The sequence below is a fragment of the Acanthaster planci genome, linkage group LG03, assembly GCF_054643075.1.
Source record: "Acanthaster planci isolate LZ-2023a linkage group LG03, COTS_SCS, whole genome shotgun sequence".
In the NCBI taxonomy this organism is placed as follows: Eukaryota; Metazoa; Echinodermata; class Asteroidea; order Valvatida; family Acanthasteridae; genus Acanthaster; species Acanthaster planci.
The window spans coordinates 12,969,083-12,996,224 of record NC_141779.1 but is presented as its reverse complement, the minus strand read 5'-3'; the positions used below and the strand labels follow the sequence as shown (position 1 = coordinate 12,996,224).

Below are 27,142 nucleotides of genomic sequence, written 5' to 3'. Positions count from 1 at the left end.
CGTGACCATTTGGTGAAATAGGGGTGTCCACAATGTGCGATATTATGGATGCGAGTATCGTTCGACTAAAATTAAACCACATTCAGTGTACATGCATACACATTTGAATTGCTTTTCACAGATTCATTACATCACACAGGACAGCCAATACATTTCTTGATCATAGCTCGATATTGTGTTCTTGCCGCGCGTTAGTTGCAAATGCTCGTTGTTCTATATGGTATAACAGCATTGACATTCCAGAACAAACATTGAAACAAACACCAGCGCATCAGATTGGCAAACAATTTATTTCAGCATAATAAAAGTCACTGATTAAACATTCAAATCTTCAAGGCAAATATATGAAATTGAAACTGAACTTTTTCAAGATTTTTAAAATCTTGAAACTATAAATTGCACAAATTCTGCACCTTAAATGAGCACAATAAATTTTAAAATCTTCAAATTTCCATATATTGAAAGTTGATAATGCAAATAATCAAAGTTCATTTTCACAGAGTTTTAACATCATAAATTGCAAATTTCAATCACTGCAACTACAACACGAACAAGCGAAATGAATTTGCCTTCCTTCAATTAATATAATTTCTATGTGAACGAATTTTTTTCTTCTATATTTTGTAGGCCTACCTCAAATTCCAACAATAAAACCTGATAATTGAAGTTCATGCAAAAATCCAATTCCTCATTTACAGAATATTAAATTTGATGATTTAGTCTTTCCTACACATAAGTATAAGCCTACATACATGTAAAGTCCTATATGCACATCTTAATTATGATCCAATTTAAAATTCTATATTAAACTCGCTAATTTCAGAGAACCTTTTCAATGTAATTACATGTATATGAAATCTTTACTTGCAAGAAAGGTGGGTCGCACACTGTTTACAGATGAATTTGGAAACTTGAGACACACGAAGACTAAGACAGAATTCAACTTTTCAAAACTGACAATGAACATTTTAGTATCAATGTTGCATTTGTAGACAAAGGGCAACCACTGTGAATATTAAATATACTAAATGTTACAGAGAAATTCAGACATAAGTTATAAATGCTCATTTAATATGAGAGACTTGCCATATCATGTTGCTGGCATTGGGTTAAATAACAGTCTGGTCAGTGTTTTGCTCGCTTTCTAAGTGCTTGCTTGTAAAATCATCTTTTCCTTCCTCCACGAATAAATACATCTTTTCATGCATGTTGTAGACCTGGACGTGCAGACAAAACAGCACTTCATTCTGTATGTACCTGTACATGCAAAGAAACGCATGTTCGTTTATTGTATTCCTGTTGTCCACACTGGCTGCAGAATTTCTCTCTTTTGCATCACCCGTTCTAAAGCCTATAAACCCTTATATTCTGATGCCCTGAAAAACCATTGAACTTTCTCGGGCACGTAGTACCGTTTTTTTCAACCTTTTTTTGTGCTATTTTGCACGCATATGAAAGCCCGAAGACCCTGGGAGTTGATTCTGGCAAAGATTTACACGATCTCGCCATTCCGTTCTGGGGACAAACAATCTTTTTCAATAGATGTTAAAAGGGCACTTTTAATGCTGTTGAATTAGCCAGACATCGGAATTACAATGCCCAACTTGGGCCGACAATAGACCTTTTCACTAACAAATTCTTAATTAGGCATGCAAATGGCCTTGGTGGCAAGAAGTGAGAGCAGTCCATTGAAAAGGTATACAGGGGTGCGACTTTGATGATCATTTTCTCTCAAGCTTTGTTGCTTTGATAAACTTTTCCTTCAAAAATCCCAATAAATCGTTTTCCTATTAGTTTCTAATCTTAGAGGGATTTTTAGTGCTCTGTAAAAAGACTTTATAATTGTCTTTTTTCACTTTTAGACAGAAAGCAGAAACCACAATTGGAAAGTGCAACCCCCCAGCTAAAAAAATCTTTCGCTGAAGGCAAACCACTGAAGCAAAGGAAACTCAAACTGTACCGTGGAATCCCATTTTCTAACCCAGACAATGCAGTGAAAAAATCGGTATTTTTGAGCACAACATTAGGAGAATGTTTTGTAAAAAACGTGGGTAGAGTGATCAACTTTGTTCTCAAGCTATGTAAAAACAGGCGGTCTGTCCTTCAAGACTGATAAAGAACGATTAAAAGTTACGAATGATCGCGGAGGAAATAAGAGGATATTGTCCTGAAAATCCAGGTTAAATATTACGTCCACTCGTAAATGATACGGTACGATTAAACATAATTAATAAAAAATGGTGAATCAAAACGTATTATGCACCACGTTCTTGTCTATTGTCTAGCTTTTTGTTTACACTGTCTCTTTAGTTTCCAATCATAGTCTGGCCTCCCCTGCATGCTTTGTTAGGCGTATTTACTGTGCAATAGATAAGAATAACCCTTGCACCATTTGTAGCAAGTGTAGTTGCCCTGCAGGGGTTTTGCAGAACTCTGCAGTAGTGCTCCCTGTTTACGCATAAATTGTATTTGATTACAGATTTGTGAGGGTTCTCATTCTTTTGCAGATGTGATTTTTTTTTTTACATCCGAGCCAGCCCAGAAGTAATTTAATAAAGGGACCAGTTTTTAATTTGTGGGTTCCTTCTGCACGTACATTTCGAACGGTGATTTTAGGCTGGAAGAAACGTATTCGGCAAACATGTGTGGTCACATCACGTTTTTCCAGCTGTGCTGGAAAAATGCTGCTAGAATAAAAAAAATAAATTCATAGCATGATGTACTGCGACTTCCCAGTTGTGAAACATTTATCAGCGTATTTGCCTTGTTTTGTTTGTTTGTTCTAATTCAGAATGTTAAAGCCTTTTGGCAATGGGAGAAGTTGTACCTACGTTTAAAGGAGCCGTTGCAGCTTAATGCAAAGGTATATGTGGGTCAGGAATGGCAGGTAGAGATGCTTGACCTAAGTGTCATTTGCTGTTTCATGACAACCATCCACCCAAGTAAGCCACGTCCCAGCCACCTCTCCTATAGAGGATCCTCTCCCCATCCCATTCCAACCCAATCTGACTTGAAACTGAAAACACTTAAAGAAATTAAAACTAATTAAAACCAATACGGGCGTTGGCCAATCACAGTGCGCGAAATATGTCGACCATTTCCCAACTCACATTTCCCAGTGACACGTCCGGACGTGTCAACCAGTCTCCATTATAATGGAGCTCAATAGTGTCAACCCATTCAAACACGCATTGCGCACAGTGGTTGCTGCGTTGCAAACTCCTGGTGGCGCACTATTGCGAAACGCTCCCATTAAAAACAAAACTTGGCACACATACACAAAACCAACATACAATAATGGTTCAAAAATCAGGGGAATCCCTCAAAACCCTATAAATTAAGGTAATAATATTAAACCATGGGGGGAGGGCCTAACCAAACTTTATCAACCACACTGACGATTCTGTCTAGAGAATGCTTGCTTGCCATTTTGTCTGCTGATGACCTTTGAGCAGACGGACCGGGTTATTTTTCCTTCAAAAAGCTGACTATCGTATTTTTGGAGGACGTTCCATTTGCAAAATTCAAACACTGCGAAGACAAATACAATCTACACTGGATTACAAGCACAAGACAGTCACACCTACGATGCCATTTTGTGAATCATGACGAGTCATAACGTTATAATTCTATTTGCTAGAAAGTTATATTTCTAAAGAGCTAATTTCATCTCAGACATTTACTGTTAGCTGTATTCACTACTTTAATTCTATACTTCTTATTGTGACTGTACCCTTTGTCCAGAAGTCGACAATTATGCTGTAGATACGTTCATATCAGTCACAGTCAAGAATATTTTCAGTTATTATTTGTCGGCCTTTGAAAATAAAAGCCAGTTTACCACATGGCCGCGTACGCTCTTGCTACGTTTTGATTACAAATCTGGTACGATCCTGATGTTGGGGGATACACCTCACGTTATGTAAATTTGAATGGCCGCATTCATGAACTAACAGAGACGAATGTTTCTGCAAATGCAGGAACTTAACATTTTCCATTGACTTAGTTTTCCACCCATACAGATTAAATCAAAAGGTGTTTGTCTGGTAAATGTTTTGAAAGAAGAGAGTAAAGCAACCTTTGTTTTTATACCAAAGCTACTAAAATATAAAATAAATATATCAAAGAATAATCTCAATGACATGCAGAATAAAGATTGTGAACAATTTTATAAGACAAGTTGGTCACCAGTAGGCCATCATTTAAAAGCACGTGTACCTATAATCGGAATCATTCCGACGGAATGTAAGAATGTTTCAGTGAACAACTGTGGTAAGATGCTGCTACTTCCAGGGAACCATATGGGAATTGCTATAGTGCGTGTCAGGTGCAAATTTGTTACATTGTGTACATTTCCAGAGTAAAAATTCACCTGTTTGGTCAAAAAGGCGAAACAAGTTTGCCCATGAATTTGCCCTTTATTGCTAACGCTTTATCTATCGAAGAAAAATTGCGTCGTTTTGAAAACGCAAAATGAAGTTCAATTGAAATTTGCTCCAGGTAGGTCATCGTGATTTGGCTGATTCCAATAGATTTGTGAAAAACAATTATTATTTGCATATTTCAAATACTGCGTAGACAAATACAATTTACACTGGAATTCTAGCACAAAACGATAACGTCTACAAGGCCATTTTGTGAAACATGATTAAGTCATAACGTTGTAGTACTATTCGCTAGAAATTTATATTTTCTAAGAGCTTATTTTATCTCACACATACACAGTTAGCCGTATTCACTACCAGTACATGTCTAATTCTATATTTCGCACTCTGACTGCTCCCACTACCTTTCTTGTTCTCTGAATACTGCTATTCTAACGTGTCGGAATTGCATCACTGGCTTTAATTACGGCAAGGTCTACGTATTTAAGGAATAGAGTGGCGTGGGCAAGAAATACATCTATCATTTTTCAAGATTATTTTGTCCAAGCGAAATTAACATCTATCATTGTCATGCTGTGCATCGACACATTGAACCTCTTACTGTTTCCGGTTATCCCAGAGAAGTAGTTGTGACTGGAGTCGGAGGCGCGTCCGGAAGGGATGTACCAAGAGCTGTGGCCGTGGACGGTCGACCTAGCTTTTCCCGCCACATCGTCCTCGCCTGGCGACTGAAGGCAAAGGACAGGAACACAAAGACGCCTTGGAGGGAGCAGAAGATGACGAACAAATACCGAAAGACTTCCACTTCCGTTGCCACTGCGACGAACCCAAGGATCCAAGCGAAACTCATCAAACTTGATATCTGTTTGAGTAATGCGATGCAATAGTCAATTATTAACCTGGTAATTTCATAATGAATTACGTTTATTTTGGAAACCAGATCTTGTATTCGTGGGGTAAGGTATTCCTCATAATCAACTGAGAACAAAGAAGTACCCTAGAAGGATGCCTTTTGAAACTCAGAACTTCGTTGTGTGAGTGATATCTATAAAGTCCTATATATGTGCATACCACTCGTCACGTTCACAGGAACTTTTCATACCTTTGCATAGACGAGGAGCTCCTGACACACAGCCTTGGCTCTGGATCTATCTCTGCTCACCATGGTGGAAGCTTTCTTACTGGCTCTGATACCTCGAATCGTCCAAGCGAAACACGCCACGTTGAAGCAGATGCAAAGCGCGATAGGTGCATAGAACATGACGTACAGAGACCCACTGCTTGCCAGCCAACAAGACACCTGACCTGCGTAGCTGAATACCAGAGGGGTGCAGTCGCAGAAGTGTAGAATTAGGTTGGGGAATCAAAAACAACAGCGGTGCACACCAGCGATCAAACACAGACGGAGAAACCTATTCCTACCACCCACGGTCTTGGCTGATGTGGTGGTGAAAGTTCGCATCAAGTCCCAAGACATGACCGCCATCCATGCAAAGGTAGCCAGCCACACGTAGTGACTGAAGACTGCTATTGTGATTACAGATGGCTCTGTGAGAAGGATCGATGACCACTGTGGATAGGATTGCCAGCAGTTGACCAACCAAGATAGCAAGCGACACAGTTCATGATGGCCAGCCCGGCTACGTCTCTCAGATTTGCAAAAACACTGTAGGTAGCAAGCGTTGCCGATAGCCCGGCCATAGACAAACTGAACGCCACTACATTGAGAACCTGTGCCGGGTCATCAAAGGAAAACGCGATCCCCTGTGGTTTGGCCAGGGATTGTTGAGAAACAGACCAGAGTTCCACCACTTGGTAAAGTCACTTCGTGCAAATCTGGGCCATGGATCTCCTCAGTTTCTTCAGCCTGAAATTTCACATGTTACATTGTTTGCTTTTATCCCACAGTAGTTCACCAGTTTGAATTTGTCTGTAGTTTCTGCTTGGGCTCGGTACGCTATGGTTTTAGTTCGGTTTATTGGATTAAAGAGTGCATGAGCATTGGCGATAAAGATGAATACGTTTCCACTAATGTTGACCGATGTGAAGTTCACGCTATTGACATCAAAACATTCCACTTCACCACTGCTGCCAGTGTCGTAGTTCAGTGGCATTATTTTTAAATTAAATTTATCACTCGCTAGGACCTCAGCTAAGCCACAACGACCCACCCAGTCCGTCCCAGACCTGATTTTTTCCTGGCTCAAGACATCATCCAACACTTCTTCAAGTTGACTTGTGCTTTCCAAATACGAGGTTGTCAGGGAGACGGCATTGTCAACGGTTTCGTTAACGTAGTCTGATTTTAGTAGTTGGTGGAGAGACGGGTAGAAGTTAAGCGCCAGGCCAAGATTGGAATAACCAATGGCTTGCAGCAGACATTTCGCAGAGTCTAGTCCAGAGCGAATGCTTTCATTGGTGGTTTGGGCGCCCTCGTTGGCAGCAGTGACACCTAAGCTTGTTGCATGCATGCTTGTGCGAAAGTCAGCTGGATCTACTCTAATGATGTGATGATGAACGCGTCGTGGACTGACAGTTGGAAATATTAAGTTAATATCTACCAAGCTCCCTATGGAAGTAATGATATTTGATTTGTCACACACGCCTTTATACAATGGGCCTAAGTTGCACCGCGCGCAGTGTGGGTTTTTGAAATATTGATGTGGTGCCATGTACTCTTTACAAGCTTGCATTTGGCCGTATGCGTGCGTTGGGCAACGGCCAACCATAGAGGGCTTGGGGCAGAGTCTCAACGTCTTCTCATAGTCAGATAGAGGTACTGGAATTAGGAATTCATTAGTTGCATTGGAGTCCACGGATGAGACAACTGTAGCTTCGTGGCAGATAAAGCAAGCCACGTTTTTGAAGGGCACCAGCGACCGATAGAGAACAGGATTCACATTGGAGGGGAGGAGGCATGCCTGTCTTACGTCATCTTCTCCCCAGGAATCTGGACACTCGCTCACCAGTTGATATGTCAAATTCTGGTTTGAATCTAGGGACCAACATTGGTAGTAGTGGGAGTTGTCAAGTAGTACCGAGAGATCGTGGCCATGCCTCGTGTGGTTCCTGCGCAGCCACTCCAGGGACGTCGAGCACTCTGTGGCGACATCATAGCAACAATCTTGAAAAGTTTCACACATGACGTCGCAACCACACTGGACTGGGGATGATTTTTCTCCACAGCGCCCGATGCAAGTCTGGCTTGGTGTAATGCTTACCGTCAAACCGTGAAGTGTTATTTCTGCAAGCAGAGAAAAGGAGATGCGCAAAAGTTCTGGTCATCTATTGAACATTGGATTGTCATAGTTTCAATACTAAATCAGTTCACGGAAATTCTTTACTAATGCAAACAGCTTTTTAAAAGCTGACCACTTTCACCAAAGGACATAAACGATATCATGCACGTGTTCTCGTCTCGCATTCATCGAGTTCTTAGCAAAATTGCATCATCGAGGAGTACCAACCTAAACTGCAAGTAATACGTAGGTAATGTCCACCCGTTCTCCAGCATTGATTTTGCAGTCTGACCCAGAAGAAACTCCCCTCATATTTCTTTCGTAAAAGGTATTCTATCGTTTGGCCGCGTTCGTCGGCCGACAGGAAGTGCGACCCGATCAAGCAGGACGAGCCGATACTGTCACAAACGTTTTCAGCCAATATCATCATGTCATCATGAAGGCAGACTGGCCCCCAACCAGTCTCGTTGAACTGCAACTCCAGAATGCCTTCTCTGTCGTTAGGACCGTCAACAAGACGAACACTGGCATTCAATCCATATAGATTGGTGTTACTGATAGCAACTATTTCTTCATCTGTATTCATGTGGAAACAAAAAAGTACAAAAATGTTACTGATTTGTTTCCCACTATGACATGACGTGTGTCCGATAGCACCCTAGCCCACGAGGCTGGCCGAGACGCAGAGACATAGCTATTTTTTTTCGACTACATATTTATTTTCATATTGCAATGTACATATCAAATTATACACAAGAAAAAATTTTGACTACGAGATTGAAAATAAAATAAGACTTTAAGACACTGAAAAAGGGGGAAATGCGGAGGCACATTCAGAAGAAATGCTATATTTAGACAAGAAAAAGAACCATAAAAGGAAGACTTACAACAGATTATACATGAAATGCAAGTACTGCGCAATACAGTTAAAACAAAACAAGTACAAACTCAAACAAAATAAAGATGAATCCACAGACTGAAATGTAACAAAAACTGGAATTACCAAACACTAGAAACCTTTAGAAGAACAAAAGGATGATTAGAACGATAAAAGAAAAGGAGATATCTGAGATAGTCAGAGAATAGGTGTTTTTTGTAGGTGTTCCTGAAGCATATGACAGATGACTATGACTTAACATTACTATTAACACTATTCCAAAGTGACGTTTGCAATTTGATTTTAGTGCACTCCGTGCGTAGCGAAGCAGACAAACGCTGGTTACTTTACGCTGGTCATCTAGTCATTTCTCGCTACAGTCAACATTACTTTACCTCCCACTCAATTCAAGTAGGAGGTCAAGAGATCATGTTATAATTGGATGCATTCTTAGACTGATTCCCAGCCCTTTCCCCTGACGTATTTCATCCACATAATGTAAAAACACGTATTTACGTGTAGCGCTAGAACACCGAAGACGTTTATTTTGTAAAAAGTTGTTTTTAATTTTACAGGCTTACAATCAACACAAAGACACGCTCGTAATGAGCGTTTTGTTTTGTTTTTTAGTTTTCGTTTTTTACAATGCATTATTAGTCCGACAGGCAGCTGTTCATGGCCGAAAAAGACGAAATAGTCGATCGTTTTGGCCTGGAACTTCCGCACGCTGCTGGACCTGAAGGATATCGCCTCAACCGACCGTCCACCTCGCTGTACTGCCCTTATCACTGCAGAACTGAGGAGGTATGATACCGATATTGCCGCCCGAGTGAGATCCGTTTTGCTGCCGAAAACTACCTCACTTAGGCTGGTGAAGGATACACCTTCTTTTGGAAGGGTCCTTGAAGAGACCGCTAGGATCCACGGCGTGGGACTCACAGTCAAGACTTCCCTCCTCAGTCGCCTTCTCGAGGCCCCCGTCGACTTCAACGAGCGGCTTATGTCCTTCTGTGTTCCGTTAACAGCACAGAGACAAACCATCATCATCACCTTCTACGGACCAACTCTCACCACTAACGAATATGTCAAGAATTGGTTCTACGATCTACTGTATCAGATGCTCCGAGCCATCCCCCTGGCCCAACAAGATCATCCTGCTCGGCGACTTCAACGCCCGTGTTGGCGGGAACCACACTGTCTGGAGTGGAGTCATTGGCAAGCATGCTGTAGGTTCTGATGACCTCACCATCAACAAAACAGCATTCCAGCTCCATAACAAGTTGAAGACGACATTAATGTATCCGTGATCAAAGCAGTGGCACCTAATTGACGATGTCGTCGTGCGCTGTGGCGATTGTCGGGAAGTCAGGATCACCAGAGCTCTCTGAGGTGCACCGTGCTTGACCAACCACTGTCTCGTACCATCCACAGTCTGTCTCATGACCTCCTGCCCGGAAGCGCGCCGGGAGAAAGAGAGTCAACTGTGGTGCCCTACGGGACCTCCCTTATTGTCAGGCAATCCTTGAGAGGTAGCTGCCGCCCTCTCCAACGTCCCTCCCCATCCAAGATCTGCCGAGATTACCAGCGCAACACTCACTCAAGAGTGGAACACCATCCCCATAGCAATTAGAGATGTTGCCGGTGCTGCACCAGGGCACACCACCAGACGTTATCAGGACTGGTTTGATGACAACAATATGGAGATTTATCACCTCCTGGAGAGGAAGAACGTAGCCCATACAGCCACCATCAATAACCCGTCATCTGTTGCTCTTCGAGCTCAGTTCGCCGAGCTTCGTGTCGTGGCCCAGACCCGCCGCCGCCAAATAGAGAACAAGTGGTGGAGGAAAACGGCCCAGGAGGTCCAGGGCTTTGTGGACAGCCACGACCTCCAAGGGTTATATGATGCAGTCAAGTCTGCGGATCAATCAGAGGCTCTACTGTCCCGGTTACGGCTGTTGATGGTTCCACCCTCATCAAGGACCGCCAGAGAATTCTCACCTGCCGGACTTAGTACCTCAGTGAGCTCGTGAACCGTGTCATCCCCATTGACCCCACCGTGATCAATCGCCTACCCATGCTTCCAGCTGTTGTTGTCCTCCGAGATTCAGCGGGTGGTCAAGAGCCTGAAGAGCCGGGCTGGATCCCTGGAGACATCTTTAAATGTGGTGGTTATCTCCTCTTTTGACGTCCCACCAGTTCATCAGCGACATCTGAGTGGCTGAGGCTCTTTCTCCGCACTGGAAGGATGTTGTCACCGTCTACAAGAGAAAGGAGATAAATCCGTATGTTGCAACTACCGCAACATGCTGCTCCTGTTGGTGGCCGGGAAGTTTCTTGCCAGGGTGATGCTGCACCGTCTCTCCTCATTTCCATGTTGTACTCCACGCGTCACAATGTGGCTTTTGGAAGGACAGGAACACCACGAACATTATCTTCGTTGCCTGCCTTCTTCAGGAGAAGTGCAGGGAGTAGCATGGTCATCTCCATATCGCCTTCGTAAACCTCTCAGAGGCCTTCGATGCCATCAGTAGAAGTCTCCTGTGGACCATCCTTTCCAAGTGCTGTTACCCACCTAAGTTCACGAAGATCATCCAGGAGTTACATACCTGTATGCTTGCCCGTGTGCTGCTCGGTGGCCTTAAGTCAGGGTCTTTTCAAGGTCCAGGAGGTGTGAAACAGTGGTTTGTCCTTGCGCCGGTGCTCTTCAACATCTACCTTGCGGCCGTCTCCACTCTCTCCCGGGAGCAACTCCATCTTAATGATGGAGTCACGTTCCGCTACCGGCTGGATAGCCTCTTCAACCTGCGGCGGTTCCAGGCCAGCAGTAAGACCCGGTTTCAAACTATCTCCGATCTGTAATTTGCAGACGACGCAACTTTCGTCAGCCACACACAGGGCGGCCTACAGAGAACTCCATCATCGCAGAGTCGTACTCCAACGCTGGGCTGGTCATCAATGCCCAAAAGACAGAAGTTCTCTGACAGTCGTTGCGGTCGGCACTGAGGACCTCAGCCGGGTTAAAACAGCTTCGTCTTCCTTGGCAGCATCCTGTTGTAATCCAGTAGTATCACAGATGAGGTGCAGAACAGGATCAGACGGGCCTCCAGTGCCTCTGCCGCCCGGCACATTGTGTGTTTCTCAACCACGACTTCACTATCTCCACCAAGGTCGCTTTATACAGAACTGTCTGCTTGTCCACTCTGCTGTGTGGCAACGAGGCCGGGACTCTCTACCGTGCCCACGTCATGAGCTTGGAAACCTCCACAACTGGTGCTTGCAGCGGATTGTCAGGCTCACCTGGGTGAACGTCATCATCCTCCAGACCACCAGTTGCGATAGTGTGGAAGCCATTATCATCTAGCGTCAGCTACGAGGTTTTGGTCAAGTTCTGCGGGTGGACGAGGCTTGTTTTCCTTGCAGACTCCTGCACGTCGAGCTCTTCTTCGGATACCGTGGCGTCGGTGGTCAGATGAAGCGATTTAAAGACCACTGGAGAGCCTCCCCGAAGAAATGTGGTATTCCTCATTCCGAACTTGAGCGGCTTGGCAGTGGCCAGCCAGCTTGGCGCACGGCGTGTCACGAGGCTTTTAGGATCTTTGAGAGCAACCGCACCCATGACCGTGAGGAGCGTCGCCTCCGGGAGCACGATCGCCAGAGTAACGGCCCCCACCCCCAACCCCCCAAGACGATAGCATCTTCTGTCCCACATGGAGAAGACGGTGCGCCTATAAGTTTGGTCTCCACAGCCATCAACGGGTCCACTAGAGACGCAGGCACCATCATTGACTCTATTTATTTTGTTGTGTACTGAGGGGGCATATGTCTTTGTCGATACCGACAGACATCCAAAAGGAAGATAAGACTTTTTAAGTAAGGATGTCCTAAACCAAAATATCTTTGATACAATCAGAGTTGCAGAAAGAGACCGCTCTTTATTACGCCCACCACTTGCGAAAGATAGGTTGTCGAGCTGACAGTTAGATATATATCAAAGACAGTTTTCTCTTAGCATTATGGGAAACGTATGATGAAAGGTTACATGTGCGGACTCTTTTGGTCAATTTGATATCGTTGCTGATTACACGAAATGACCTGCGCCAGTAATCAGAAAGAGGTTCCCTGGACACACAAGAACCGCAACTGTGAAACCGCCTTGTTTGATATGAAGGAGGTTAAATCCCCACTGGCAAAATACGGAAATTCAGTAAAAAAAAACAGCAAGAACAAGGAGGTCAGGGGTTGCCAACAGGGCGGAATCACAGCTACTGGTGTGTTTTTTTGAACAAGGGCTGTGTTCCCTGGAGTAAACGCTCCTGAAAGTAGCGCAGTCCTTGACTGATAACGAAAGGACTGATATAGGAAGTCAATGAATGAACAAAAGTAAATGAAATAATAAAACTAACTGTACTTGGACTAAAGGAACTACATATCAGGCTTAAAATAAGAAAATAACACAAAATGAGGTGAACAGGGCCTTCATTGAAGTATCAGTCACATAATCGCCCAGACACAAGGGTAGTTAGCGCTGGCGGGAAGAGCGTCTTGGGGTTGCAGTTGGGATGGGGTGCCCACGTCTTTCAGAATGTCTGAGAAGTTTATCGGCTGAGGAGTTGACGAGTAAGGCGGGGACTCAGTAGAGTCGGATGGCTCATGTGGTAAGTACACCGTGGATGGCTCAGCAGGTGTTGAGAGTATGGCGGGTATCGCGGGGGGGTTCAAAGCGTCTGGCTCCACAGTGGTGTCGGACCCATCTTCGCTGTCAGCAAGATCTGAAAGACTGGATGCGTTGGGAACCTATTCATCAGAGGGGAGGGGACCTTGTAACATTTGGAGCGTTTGACGTGTTGGAAATGCTCCTCAGCTGAATACCGATGAATTTCCGTACATTGCACCACAATTCATTAACATTTGTCACGGGGCAGCGACTCCGGTTTTTGGTTTTGTTCCAGTCACCGTGAAGGTACTCCGGGTCTCCGATAGCGACAACAGTGTGGGTTGCAATTCTTCCTGATGGTGCCTTTGCTTTGGCACTATGAGGGTGATTGGGAGAGCGGGACTCATGTTGGTTGAGATCAGTTTCCGGTCAGTAATAGGGATTTGGCTCTTGGTGAACTGGTCGCGTTGATACCACATCTCGCGGGCGGATAATCCACGGGAATGTATGTGGGAATTCAGGCGAGAAGTGGCCAGTGCAAGGGTAGTGGTGACACCGCACCACCCACGGGGTCATGATGGAGGAGCTCATCTTCTAATTCACGTACAGCCTTCTCTGCGACTGGTTTTGTTGACGTTCTTGATACAGCCAATTTCTATGGATAACTGCTGCTGTTTTAGGAGCGCGTCTGTGACGAGGGTCTTGATGCCCGGTGAGGGGTCAGTGTGGATAACAGCTGGGGGGGGGGGCTGTCGAGTGGTCTTAGCTCAATGCAGAGTGCGAGAAGTGCATCACGGAGGGTGGTATGTTGTTCGTTTCGATTATGCATGCTACAGTGTCGTACGACAAGGATGAGCTGGCGACTTCTTTTGATGACGTCGGCGGTGAAAGATATGCCAACTGCATCTGGTGGTTCTGAAGAGGACTGGGGTGTCACTGACTTAGGAGCGTTGCGGAAGGCAGCGCACTGATGACAGTTTGATGAGATCTACTCGATGGTCTTTTCTATGTCAAGCGCATAAAGGTGGCGGTGGACAACGCACTTGAGTTGGTGGCACGACGGGTGGTTCAACTGAATGTGGATGGAAGTGAGCAGGCCATCCAAAACTTGACGTGGGACGATGATACACTCACCTGTGGGGGCAAGAGGCTCGGTTTTACGATTGACCAGCATGCTGTCCTTGGCGAGGGTGGCCACGTTGAGATATTGTTTGACATCCTTGGCATTGGTGACTTTTTTGGAGGATTGGGTCCACTGCAGTTGATAGGCACGTGTTCGACAAAGATCTTGACAATCCGCCTGTGTGCTTAACCAGCCTGATCGACTAGTAAATGGCAATTTTGCCTTGCTTGTTACAATGTCCTGAGTGGAGATGCGCTGGACCACCGAGTCCTCTGTATGCTTCACAAACGTACAGATCCGGCAAAATGGGCCATTGCAGTCTGGTGCGTTTCGAATTGCGAATTCTGATGGAATGTTGCTGACCCTGCTAGATGTCGAACTGTGGCTTGGGAGCGACTGCAAGTCGACAGGAATGTGGACACTCCGGGGCAGGCGGAAAACTCTCCGTGGCATAACTTCTCAAATGCTTGAACACAGGGTTTGCTGTCTGTGAGAATGGAGGTCGTCTGTGTTGATTGGACGATGTAGGGACTGAAATGTTTGGTGGCGGCAGCAATGGATAATTCCTCGACCTCACAAGGGCACTATTAAAAGAAGCCGACCAGATGCAGTGTACCCTGGCTTGTGACATACAAGGTGGCTCAAATGCCATGGTTTTTGAGAGCGGCGTCTGTGACAATCTATAGCTGGTCGTCTGGGCGAGGTAAAGTAATCGTGCATGCCCTAGCAAGAGAAGACTGTGCGTCAGTAAAGGCAGCACGGGTACTATCTGTCCATTGAAGTCGATCGCTTGACTGACGTCCAGCTACGATGACGTCAAGGGGCGATATGATGGATGCACACTTTGGTAGTGCGCATGCAAGAACTTTGTACGCTCCGATGAAGGAATGCAAGCCTGCAACCTTTTTTGGAATGGAGCATGAGGCAAGAGTGGCAACACTTGAGGACTCGCGGGAAGTGTTTCATGTGACCAAACCCATCCAAGTATGGAGACTGTTTTCGAGCAAATGATGGTCTTTTTGGCGGACAGATGCAGGTTGCATTTGTACAGGGTGTGTAGAACTAGTCCCCAGTTGTGTAATAGTTCGCTATGAGTGTTTCCATTGCAGTGTAAGTCATCTGCAATCTTGGCCACTACGCCCTCAGTAGGTCGCCGAGGACACGGCACATGAGTTCTTCCAAGGCAGTTTCTGACCCCGGCATACCCATGACTGACCTTGTGTAGACTCAGACACCGCGAAAAGGGGTGGCTACCCCACAGTACTTCGTGGAGTTGCGGGAAAGGGGGATCTGAAAGAAAGCGCTGGTGAGGCAAGTGGTGATAATGTGTTTCCACTGTGCAATCTGGCGCAAGGTAGAATTGACGTCAGGCATGAAAGCTGGCTGTGGTTTGCTGTAGCGGCCAACATCGGCGAAGGCCGTTTGTCTTCTTGACAAGGAAGGAGGGATTGAGGTACTCAACTGTGATGCCTAAGTCTTCTGGACGGGCGAAGACACTTTGTTTTTCAAGTTCATCAAACTTCTGTTGTAACTCCTGTAGTTTGTCCTTAGAGTACTGTGTTTAGGAAGCTGAACAGGACCCATGTTGAAAACGGCTTCAAACCGTCCAGGGTAACCACTGTAGCCACTGAAGTCTGGGTTGAAAACGTCATCAAACTCAAGGTTGAGGACTGGAAGGCAGCTCTAGCTTCTGCAGGTAGAGTATTGTCAGAGTCGAGGGAGACTTTGTCGGAGTGTGGAGATGAATGCTTTGCTGGACTGTCGTGGTTGCGTGTTGCATCTTCCTATTGGGTGGGCAGGAACATAGAGCAGACTTGACAAAGTGTTCGTGTCGTTTCAGCACCTGTGGCTCTGCAGCCAGGTTAGGAATGCGGATTCTGCCAGCCATGCTGTCAATTATGTCGGGGGGTGGCCAGGTGGGGGCGGGGCCGGTCAGGTTGGCACAAGGGGTGTAAGATCGGGGTTAGAGGGTGAAAGTGGTGTCAGGTGCAGAAATGTCTTTTGAGAGTTGCAGTTCAATGAACTCTCCTTGCCTGACGGTGGTTGAAGTGGAGGGGGCACGAAGCACGTGTGCGCCATAGAGGACAGTAGTTCCGTCGGCGAGGGAGATCAAGCGTTTGGCAGGTCAAACAGCCAAATCATTGGTTACCATGAAGGGCATGCCACCAAATGCGTCGAAATCGAGTTGCTCGACCACAAGGTCCTCGAACAGGAACTCAAGCTTTCACGGGAGAGGGTGATTTGCGTCTCGCCCGTCACCGTGAGTGGGGAAGAACCGTCTGCTCGGTGGGCCGATTTGGAGCTCATTTTGGCGGGGGCCCCGATACGCTTTGCAGCAGCTGCACTTATCATGTTTCCTGTGGCACCAGTATCGATGAGGATATGGATGATGTGGTGTCCACAGAAGGTGTCCAAGTAAGAGGATTGTCTTGTCTGGACCCGGTAGGAGGAGCGGGTGTCTGTGTTGTGGCTGACACCACCAATCTCATCCTCATGTGGGATGTGGGGCTTGTCTTCTGGACCTCGTCAATGATGTCGTCAATGATGTTTGCGATCTGACGTGCCTTCAAGATGAAACGCTGGTCCTGCACGGGAAGGTGGGGGCACTCGCTCAGAAAGTGGTTGGAATCACTCCGTCCGACTTGTTTGCAGATCTGGCACGATTTTTGGGAGCGGGAGGGACGTGGTTGGCGCTGATGGGGGCGGAACTGCGAGGCAGAGGGACGTGTAGGTGGTGAGCATGAAGCTGCAGCACGCATGGCTTTGGTATTGTCATTGGCAAGCAGTTCTTCCAGGAGGGAATCCAGGGCTTGGGACAGTTCTGGTTTTATGGATGCGAGGAGTGTGCGTGACCGGAGCTCATCAATCACCGGGCAATAGTTTGCTATCTGTCCTAGTATCAACTCAAGCATGGTGACTTTCTGCTGAACGGTCTTCCGTTTATCAACTGGGACTGCATCCGTGTCATCGGCAAAGCGCCGTAGGAGAGCAGTTTTGGGTTTCTTTCCCCACAGGCAGCCCTCGACTAAGAATGGAGTAAAGTTTGGGTCGCCAATTCTCGAAGGTATTTATAGTCTCCACTTTACTCAAGCACCACTGCTTCGGTGCACGGTGGGTAGATGCCTTTGTGCAGTACAAAATGGTTGGGATGGACAACACGATTACTTCAATTGTATAAACAACTGGACAGAAAAATACAGTATATGCGAACGGCGTATCACGTGCCACTCACACGAAGTTCGGAACACCTTTCCGGGTTGTTGACAGCGAACGGTCGTTTCCTGACGCTACCAACTCGCCAGTAATAAGAAAGAGGTTCCCTCTGGACCACAACTGTGAAACCGCCTTGTTGGATACACAGGACGTTTAATGCACACGGGCAAAACACGGAAATTGAGTAAAACGAAGAGCGAGAATTAGGAGGTCAGGGGTCGCCTACACAAGAGGGCGCAATTAGAACAACTTCGCGCTGTACCATTAACAAACTTAAGATTTTTGTACTGTCCGATCTTTCAAGATTTAATAAACATGAATATTTAAAACGGATAGTTGACTTATTATACACCGTCACGTCTAATGCACCGCTAGTGCCAATTAAATGACCTAAATATCTTGCTTTGTCCAGAAAATTCCATTTAACAATTGATCTATTTTGTATGCACCAATTCCATGTAGGCCTATAAGTTCACAAAAAGTACGACTGGGACCAACGTGAAACCGAAATCGATCCCCCAGCGATCTTTCAGTATGTCAAACTTTTCCTGCTGTTAATTACCTAGATCTCTGCTATAACTGACTTTAGCAGGCGCCAAAAGCGGATGACAGTTCTAGATAGCGAGAAATGTCTCGAGATAACGTTGAACTTTTGCTTACTTGAGCAAGCTATTCTTACCTGCAAGAGGGGTCACTTACGGGTTGAGTGGACTTAGTACAGTGCAAATAAAGTCGGTAATTGACTGGTTTGGTTTTGTTCTTCACATGCAGCATCTATGCAATCTACACGGGTATCAGTTGCTGCGATCTGCACATTGTGCACATATTTCGTTACCGTTTTCACAAAGAGACAAAAGTCTACGCGAAAAGTGAAACCCAGGTTCAGAGAAAATCGCTTTTACAAATAGTCTCTTTTGCAAACAATCATTTCCCCAAGAATTGACTTTTTTTTTACTACAAAAAATTACCTTATGAAAGATGAGATCTTAAATGATACCAAAAACCACAAAATCATAATTGGAATCAATTAAAATTGTTTATTTTGGAAACAAACACTTTTGCCTGTTCGTGAAAACAATTTTGTGAGCATTTTGCCTCTGAGAAGACGGTCCGTATTGTCGAGTGCCAATTCTTACATTTGTATACATTTCCTGAACGACATTAACCTCTTCGTGGAAACAGTACAATGGATTTTGCCCACAGATTTGCCCTTTCTTGGTAACGTTATATCCACGGAGGACTACTTTCTCTCTTCGTGAAAACGGTAAATGCCGATCAAGTTACATTTGCCCGCGGAGATCGTCGTGATTTGGCTAATTTTGAGCAGATCTAGTAAAAAATGATTACACCACCTTGTAGGCAACAGTTAGCCTCACTGATGTTACTGAAAACAAATAAAAAAGTCACCATTTGGGGCACTGTTGTCTCTTCGTGAAAAAGGTGGCGATATCTACTTCTGCGTGGAAATGTTTGTTGCCTCGTCCCAATCTTGCGGGTGATCGAACGTCAATTTCCGACTATGAGAAATCGTTTTCAGATTTGTGCTCAACATACAGGACGATCTAGCAGATTCCAGGCAAGCACTCTGATTGGTTTGGATTCACAACGAGATGTATATATATGAGCGACCTTAAGAACAGCTTGTGTTCCGGGCCCCAGTGCATGAGCGCTATGCTTGCTCGAATCAACTGTGAATTGAAGAGCTCGGACAATGAGAGCGACTTGGAATTGCTTAAACGTCGATTGTTGATCAGACAAGTCAAGGTGATGTCAACATTAGATCCTATGATACTGTTGAATCGTCCAAATTTGAACCTGGGTAAGGTCCTGATGAAATTCAGGCTGATGGCCGTGGTCATTTTCCGAGAATGACTGGCGAGGAAACAGGCAATTACGCCCGCAATACGAGAGCCGTATCATGACATCATTAAATCTCTAGATTCATTTGACGACCCTATCCACGTAATTTTTTCTGAGCATTTTCCCGGTTGAATTGAACTCCCCAAATGACGATTTTATTCATAAATGCGAAGAAAAGTTGCCATGTTGGTCGGGTAATAATGACCAACCATTTGCATTGGCCTACAAGCAATATGACTGCTCTTTTAAGCAGTTTCCTCAACGGGAGGGGTACGTGTACATTCATGCTGCAGTTAACGTTATACACCGACCTATATACTTAAAACGGTATGACTGTAAACGCATCGTTACTTCGAAGGTTTGTACTCTATGTTGTGTATATAACTTTACAAAATAAATCAAATATTTCGCAACGGTAACATTTTTATTTCAATTCACAAATGACCCAAACGCGCGTATTCATTCTTACACGTCACCAGATCTGCAAATGTGCCCCGACGTATTGGATTTTGACTGAGGTTCAAAGAAAATACATGGCTATCTAATGACTTGTCTAGTGTACACATTCGGGGCATGCACCAAGTGTACGCTTAAAAGCCTAAGACCTTCATACTTCTGAACATGGTAGATGTAAACGCGATATAGGTTCAACTTGTCCAAATCAGTGTTTTCTTGGCTTATAAACGACATTGTGACATTGAAAGTAAAGGCGCACAGTTATCGTTTCAATGGTTCCGTGTCGATATACATCGTCATCAGAGACTCCATTGGAAATAAGTTGAAAATTTTTCATGGGGTATCCCTGGTATATATACCCAAGTTTTGTGTATATTGTGCAATTCTTCTTTATAGTATTTTTGTATCTAATTTATTTGTTACTGTATTTTTGCTGTGAAGTAATACCGAATAAATGCAACCCAATCAAACATCTCACCATTGGCACACATAACCTCCTTGACAGGGCCAGTACAAGAGGGCGTGCTATTCTTGCAGCTCCTGCTCATCAGCGTGTGCCGCAGACACTCTGTCCACGAATTGTACGCATATCCACATCTTGTGATCTGTGTCAATGGGAGTGTAGGCTTCTGAGTTTCGTTTGTACACACTCCACCCAGACCAAGGGCTAGTTTATATCCAAAATGCTGGCAAATCAAATCGGCTTCATAAAAGTCGCCTGCGGTGTCAGCCCGTTGGTTTTGCTGGCACCGTGCAAACCCGGCCCAACCTGCTGTGCCGACGCTTACCTCTACCCGGCCTTCGCGGGGAGAACATCCAGCAGATAGGCGAAACGTAGCTGCATGTAAAATGTACGAAAAAAAACAAAAGAAAAAACACATTTTCTGCAGGGAGAAACAGGTTAGTTGGCAATGGAATAATACAAGTTGTGGTTGGACGTCTTTGTCCCACCAACAGGCCTGGACACAAACGTAACACAAGACTAAGCAGCTCATTTTCCATTTTGATGTCAGATATTCTCATTAGTGAAATTGTTTGGCCCCCTCAAACGTCTAGCAGACTGACTTCCTTGGACGGTGAATTATACATTAAAAAATACTGTAAATTTGGGGAAATTACCTGGCCAATGGGTGCCATCAATTTACTTAATAAAATGCAAAATTGTTGCATGCATGGCTGAGAGATAATTTCTAGTGCATTTATGGGGTATTTTGCACAGTGTAGCCTAGACGGCATCACTGAAGTTTTACAGTTGTAAAAAAAATGTTGTTTCATGACTTTCGACAAACAAGGTTTCATTTTAATGTGATAAATTAAGCAAAAAGTGACGCAACTGCATGTTCAAAGATGCAAATGGGAAAAACTCACGTGGAATGCAGAGTAGGGCCAAATCGGAGCTGTGGTCACAGCTAGTTGGATGCAGAGACCAAGCAACAAGTGAGCACGGGTTGCCATACTTTTCACGGGTGCACGTGAAACCTTGAGACCATATTGGTTTGTCGGCCTTGCTGTACCTCTGGCCCGCATAGGTGAGGCTATAGGGAGCGAGGTACCCCAGTCGAGCACAGATGCCGTGCACTACCGCCAGAGAGCAGGCCCGTGCCACTGCGGTGCCGTTTCTGTCACAAACCGTACCCCATACGTCATCTGGTGGTCTTATCTCCAGTCGTCCCTCGTACTCGTGTGGTCCGCCAGCTAGTGTGACGTTCCAGTCCGAAGTAGGCAACTCAAGCCGTGCCTCCACTGTGTGAAAACGTGCGAGAGTAAACCTTAGTAAATATATATTTTTGATGCTTGTTTTCGTCCGTTTCAAATCTAATTTGAGATCTTAAAACATCTCCAGTCCGACACTTTATTTCAAAGAGTCCCTGTTACCGGCACCACAGTGATTATGTTCGGATTTGGTAATACAAAACCCAGTTTTATAGATAAGGCTATGGTAAAATGTAAGGTGATCATAGATTTTTGTGACGATTAACATCAGAAACGAGATATGTGAGTCGACAAACACAGAGCTGTTTTGGCGTTTGAATATGTTGTCTTCTAAAATAAATGCCCATGCCAGTTTTAATTCAGTCGGAATTGTACAATATAGATATAGGTTTTTTTAACAGTCCAACTGCAGTACACAGTTAATCCACCTAGCCGGATATGTGTTTGAGAAGATATAGCGCTTTAAGGAGTGCGCCTTTAATGTCACGTGATTGTGAATAAATGTCTTCTAGGACAATCGTCGGATGATGTTTAAACATTGTGCGAAGTTTGAAGTCGATCGGATTTTTATGGTACCAAAGTCGATTGGCTAAAGAAATAATCTGAAATAGGGAAAAAAGAAAAAACTATATGTTGTGTGTCTGTCTCATGCGCAGAACATTTGGCTTTTCCGCTTCTTTGAGGTCTTGAACAAAGTTTGTTTTTATGTAAACAACTGGCGTAACACTCAAGTTGTGTGTGTTATTCAGGTTGAATTAAGGTTTCGACCGAATCAGACAAGCACTTCAAGAAATTGAAGATTGCGCTTAGAAGAGTGTAACTTTAATATCCTGTGACATGATCATCTGATGACGTCATCATCACATGAGGTCTGTTTCGTCTCTATCCCTTTTAGTGTTCCATATTATGCGATCTGCTCTGAGCACTTTGTGCTTGGAAATTTGCTCCTGAGTACATGACCTGTGCGCTGCCCACGTTACATGCAGATATTGGGCGTCCACGCACAGAATAGCGAGTGCACAGTATGCGAACGGGATTTTCAAGTTCGCAATTTATATTGTAAGGGGGTTTTTGTCGTCGGCGCTTCATCTCTGTGAGTAAGTACACTAGTTATGCACCTCATGCAGATGATTTCAATGTCTCGCTATCATTTAAATCTCTTACGGTTGATTTTTAACCGAATTTTGAAAAATTAAAGAACTTTTTATCATAACTTCCGATCTGATGACGTCATTGGCCCCAACTTTCACACGTGTTAACTAGGTTAAGATAATCGTCTACATCAATTTTCAGGCGGTTCGGACAAACTTCACCACAGATATCCATTCAAAGTTCAGTTTTCAGAAGTTAAATTTAACCTGTCGCTAGAGGGCGCTCGACAATTACGCGACGTCATCAGTATATGATTTGAAGAATACTATACCCCAACATACTAACACTGTTGAAAACAACTTGAAACCCATTCCAACTCTAAACAATAAGCCCACTTCCAGTTTCGACCGGAAGGATGGATGACGTGATTTGACCGCACGAGATGAATTGAAGACCCAATTTTACTCTGGCACTTGTCGCAATTAGGATGCTGCGGGAGGCCACGGTTGATTTTATATGGATTTACAACATCTACATTATATTAGAATATTCAAAATTTTATAATAAACCACTTGATGACGTCATCATGAAATAATTGTTTTAGTATTATCTTTGCTTTCAGGTCTTTCCTTTTGTGTAATTTTGCAGACGACTGAAGATCACTAGATTACAAAAATTGGGCCTTGAAAATGTGTACAAAGTCAATGGGCTGAAATATATGTTTAAAAATCATTAAATAATCACTTGATGACGTCATCATGACGTCATTGTTCTGTGTAAATCTTTGACCTAAGGTCCTTCATTGATGTAAGTTTGATGAAGAACCAATATTGCAAAATGAACAAAGTCGATGGTGGAAAAACGTGCACAAAACAAACGGGCTTTTAGAAAGAAGAAGGAAGAAGAAAAAGCTCATCCGTCTGTTGGCCAACAGAACAGAGGGCTTTTTCGCCTTTCTTTCTTAATTTGAACAACCAATCTACTGAACATGATGGCGTAATCATGACCGTTTGGGTCCAAGGTATCAACCCAATCAGGCCTTTACTACAAGAAATAACTTGTTTTAAATAAAATGTAATTTGACGACTCATTTGATGTCATCATCACATCAGGTAAATTTCGTTTAAAATACTTCCTTTCCTTGATATCTGCAAAGTTTCAAATCGATGGGATGTGTACTTCGGGAGATATGGTGCTTTAAACAGTGCACCTTTAATTTCACGTGACTTGCCTGCAGATGAAGTCATCATCACATCAGGTAAATCTTCGACTACAAGACTTCCTTTTCTTGTTATCTGCAAAATTTCAACTCGATAAGATACGTACTTCAGGAGATAGAGAGCTGAAGTTTTAAGGTCACAGGACTTGTCACCTGGTGACATCAACATCAAATGAGATCAATAATCGTCTTTATCACTTCCTTTCCAAGATATCAGCAAGGTTTGAACCCAATTGGTTATATGCTTCAGGAGATATAGAGTTTGAAATAGTGCACCTTTAATGTCACGTGACGTGTCTCCTGTCAATATTTACCTAAAACACTTCCTTTCCAAGATATTAGCGAAGTTTGAACCAAATTGGACACTCCTTCACGAAATTTAGAATTTTAGATAGTGCACCTTTAATGTCACATGACTTGTCATGAGATGACTCCATCTTAACATCAAGTCAATTTTTGTCTAAAGCACTCGCTGTCTAAGATATCTTGAAGGTTTGAACCGAATTGAATAAGTACTTCAGGAGATATAGTGCATTGAAGAGTGCACCTTTAATATCACGTGACTCAAAATAAGATGACGTCATCATCACACCAGGTCAGTTTTTGGCGTTCTATACAATGCGGCACCACGTGCTCGGCATTTTGCCAGGTCCTGAGTATATGCCCTATGCACTGTGCGCTGCCGGCCCCACGTTACAGTCAGATATTGAGCATCCACGGAAACAGCAGCCAATCCACAGTACGCGAAAGGGATTTTCGAGTTCGCAAATATTTTTTTGGGGGGCGGGGTTCGTTGTCGGCGCTTAATCTGTGTGAAGAAGTACACTACTTATGCACTTCATGCAGTTGACTTCAATATTAGCTGTCATCTAATGAACAATTTATGATTAAATCTATTACAGTTGATTTTTAACCGCATTTTGAAGAATAAAAGAAGTTTTTATCATAACTTCCGATCTGATGATGTCATCGGCCCCAACTTTCACACATATATTAACTGGGTTAAGATAATCTTCTACATCAATTTTCAGGCGATTTGGACAAACTTCGCCACAGATATCCATTCAAAAATTTATTTTTTCAGAATTTTTAACCTGTCTCTAGAGGGCGCTCGACAATTACGGGACGTCATCAGCAGATGGCTTGAAAAATACCATACCCCAACAGACTAACACCGTTGAAAACAACTTGATATCTTTTACCACTTTAAAATAAAAAAACCCACTAGTGGTTTCGACCGGAAGGATGGGTGACGTGATTTGTCCCACACGAGATGAATTGAAGACCAAATTTTGGTCTGGCACTTGCCGCAAACAGAATGCTGCGGGTGGCCACTGTTGATTTTATATGGATTTGTACAACATTAACATTATATTTAAATATTCAAATTTCATAATAAGTCACTTTGGTAATGTCATCATGACGTACTTATTATCTTTGCTTCAAGGCTTTCCTTTGTGTACCTTAAGGACGACTGAAAATCGCTAAGTTATCAAATTGGGCCTTGGAAACGTGTACAAAGTCAATGGGCTGAAGTAAATATTAAAAATTCAATTAAAAAAACCACTTGATGACGTCATCATGACGTCATTGTGAACATGAACATCTTTGAACTAAAGTCCTTAGTTGATGTAAGTTTCATGAAGATCCAAAGTTCCAAAGGGACCAAAGTTGATGGTGGAAGAAACATGCACAAAAGAGATGGGCTTTTGGTAAGAAGAGAGAGAAGAAAGAAAAAAAGGCAAAAAGAATGCCTTTTTCGCAAAATTGCGAAAAAGCCAAAAATCTTTAACAAAAGCAATAGCTAGTTCGTCAAGAATGTACTGCGATGGAACCGCACGCACGAGTAGGTCATGCGGCCGTACCCTGGCAATTTTACCATACCGGGTATTTTCCCTTTCACCCGTTTTTCAGGGCGTTGGGTCGTTATCTTAGAATCAAATTAGTAATTTGTGCTTCTGCGCTTGTGTCTTAAAGCTTTTGCTTGTTGCCACATAAACCTACTTATGAAGATTCAGATCGATCGTTATGACATCACTGTACTGGCAAGCGACAACTGCGTATTTTCGTATTGTCTGTCAGAAGAAACGTAAAAGCATAAGCTTTTTTCAAACACCCAAAATAACTGTCTTAATTAGTTTGTCCTAACAAAGATCAGAAAACGACTTTTGGACAAGCCAAAATCAACGTCCCCATCATATGTGCAGATGTGATGGTGATATATTGCAATGTAAACACGGTGTCGCCTAGACTTTTCTATTTCGTTTCCATACCAGCCAGGAATAGGCGAAAAGGCGAACTTGACGCCGGAATGTATACAAATGTAACAAATTCGTTTTAACGAATAGGCAAAAGCTTCATGAATTTTAGCGTTTTCACGAATAGGCGAATTTGTTTGTTTCCAAAAAAAACAAATGTAATTGACTTCAATAATATTTTTATGTCATTTAGGATCCCCTCTTTCATGTAGCGTTGAGTACGGTCAAAGGATTGCTAAATATTTACGGGAAAATAAGCGTTTTAAAAAGAGACATCTTCAAGTTTTACGATAATTAAAAAAAATCAAGTTTGCCTCCTTCTTCTCCATTTAGGGTTACATAAACTGCAAACAGATGCGACACCTTTCCTAACTTTGAATTTTTTCAGAAAGCGTGACGATACTATATGGTTTCCAGTTCGTTTTACTTCTCTTCCGTCTTCTCAGCGCTTAGTCTTCTTTTTGCAATCTATGAAACTACAGGCAAGGAATACTTACCTTTGACGAAAATAATCAGCCAAAATAATTGAATTGTCTTCATTGTCTGTTTGTCCAACTGCTGCTGGCAAACTTATAGATTGTTCGTTTTCGTGTCGATTTTCACGGTCCTTTTTATAAACTCCCACTGTCAGTAAGCTGGTGACAAATTCGTTTCCAAGAAAAGCTGGACTTGTTAGTCGGCTAGAGTGTAGACTACTCTCCGATTGTCGCCATGTGTGCAGGAGTTTATGTCACTACACGCTCGGTTTCAGTCGTTAAATATTGTTTTATCCCATAGTCCCGCCCAAATTTATGTTATGCGGGCCGAAATGACTTACAAAGAATGTGATAACCGTCATTGCTGGGTAGAAAATTGAGCGGGATAATCACCTCGTCAGTCAGTGAGCTTGACTTCGTATTACTCAGGGAGGCAACGTAATAATGATGAGCTCAGTTCATTTTTTTGTAATAAGCTCTAGCGTTTCACTTTGCATAATGCAGTGTATCAGCCATAAATGGGATCATTGGAAACTATAGCACTCATAATGTACGCCATTGCACGGATACCTAT

At 43.7% G+C, this 27,142-nt stretch overlaps 3 protein-coding genes across 10 annotated transcripts in view; 1 reads left to right on the top strand and 2 right to left on the bottom strand.

Annotated features, from left to right (window-relative positions):
• LOC110991034 (troponin C-like) overlaps positions 1-27,142 on the top strand; it is a 72,699-nt gene that overhangs the window by 17,988 nt on the left and 27,569 nt on the right. The window lies entirely within an intron of this gene.
• On the bottom strand, positions 112-5,916 carry LOC147799670 (uncharacterized). Its single transcript, XM_087134563.1, has 2 exons — positions 5,488-5,916; positions 112-5,247 (listed from the first exon to the last, which is right to left on the bottom strand). Exons 1-2 carry the CDS (start codon positions 5,644-5,646, stop codon positions 4,996-4,998), a joined length of 411 nt encoding a protein of 136 aa, XP_086990689.1. The 5' UTR covers positions 5,647-5,916; the 3' UTR covers positions 112-4,995.
• Positions 6,097-26,729, bottom strand: LOC147799669 (scavenger receptor cysteine-rich domain superfamily protein-like). Of its 2 annotated transcripts, XM_087134543.1 has the most exons (5): positions 26,590-26,729; positions 21,179-21,553; positions 20,289-20,648; positions 7,853-8,200; positions 6,097-7,629 (listed from the first exon to the last, which is right to left on the bottom strand). In XM_087134543.1, the coding sequence occupies exons 1-5, from the start codon at positions 26,630-26,632 to the stop codon at positions 6,248-6,250; spliced, it is 2,508 nt and encodes an 835-aa protein (XP_086990669.1). In that variant the 5' UTR covers positions 26,633-26,729; the 3' UTR covers positions 6,097-6,247. The 2 variants fall into 2 exon arrangements, with proteins under 2 accessions (XP_086990669.1, XP_086990670.1); XM_087134544.1 differs by having other exon boundaries at positions 7,506-8,200.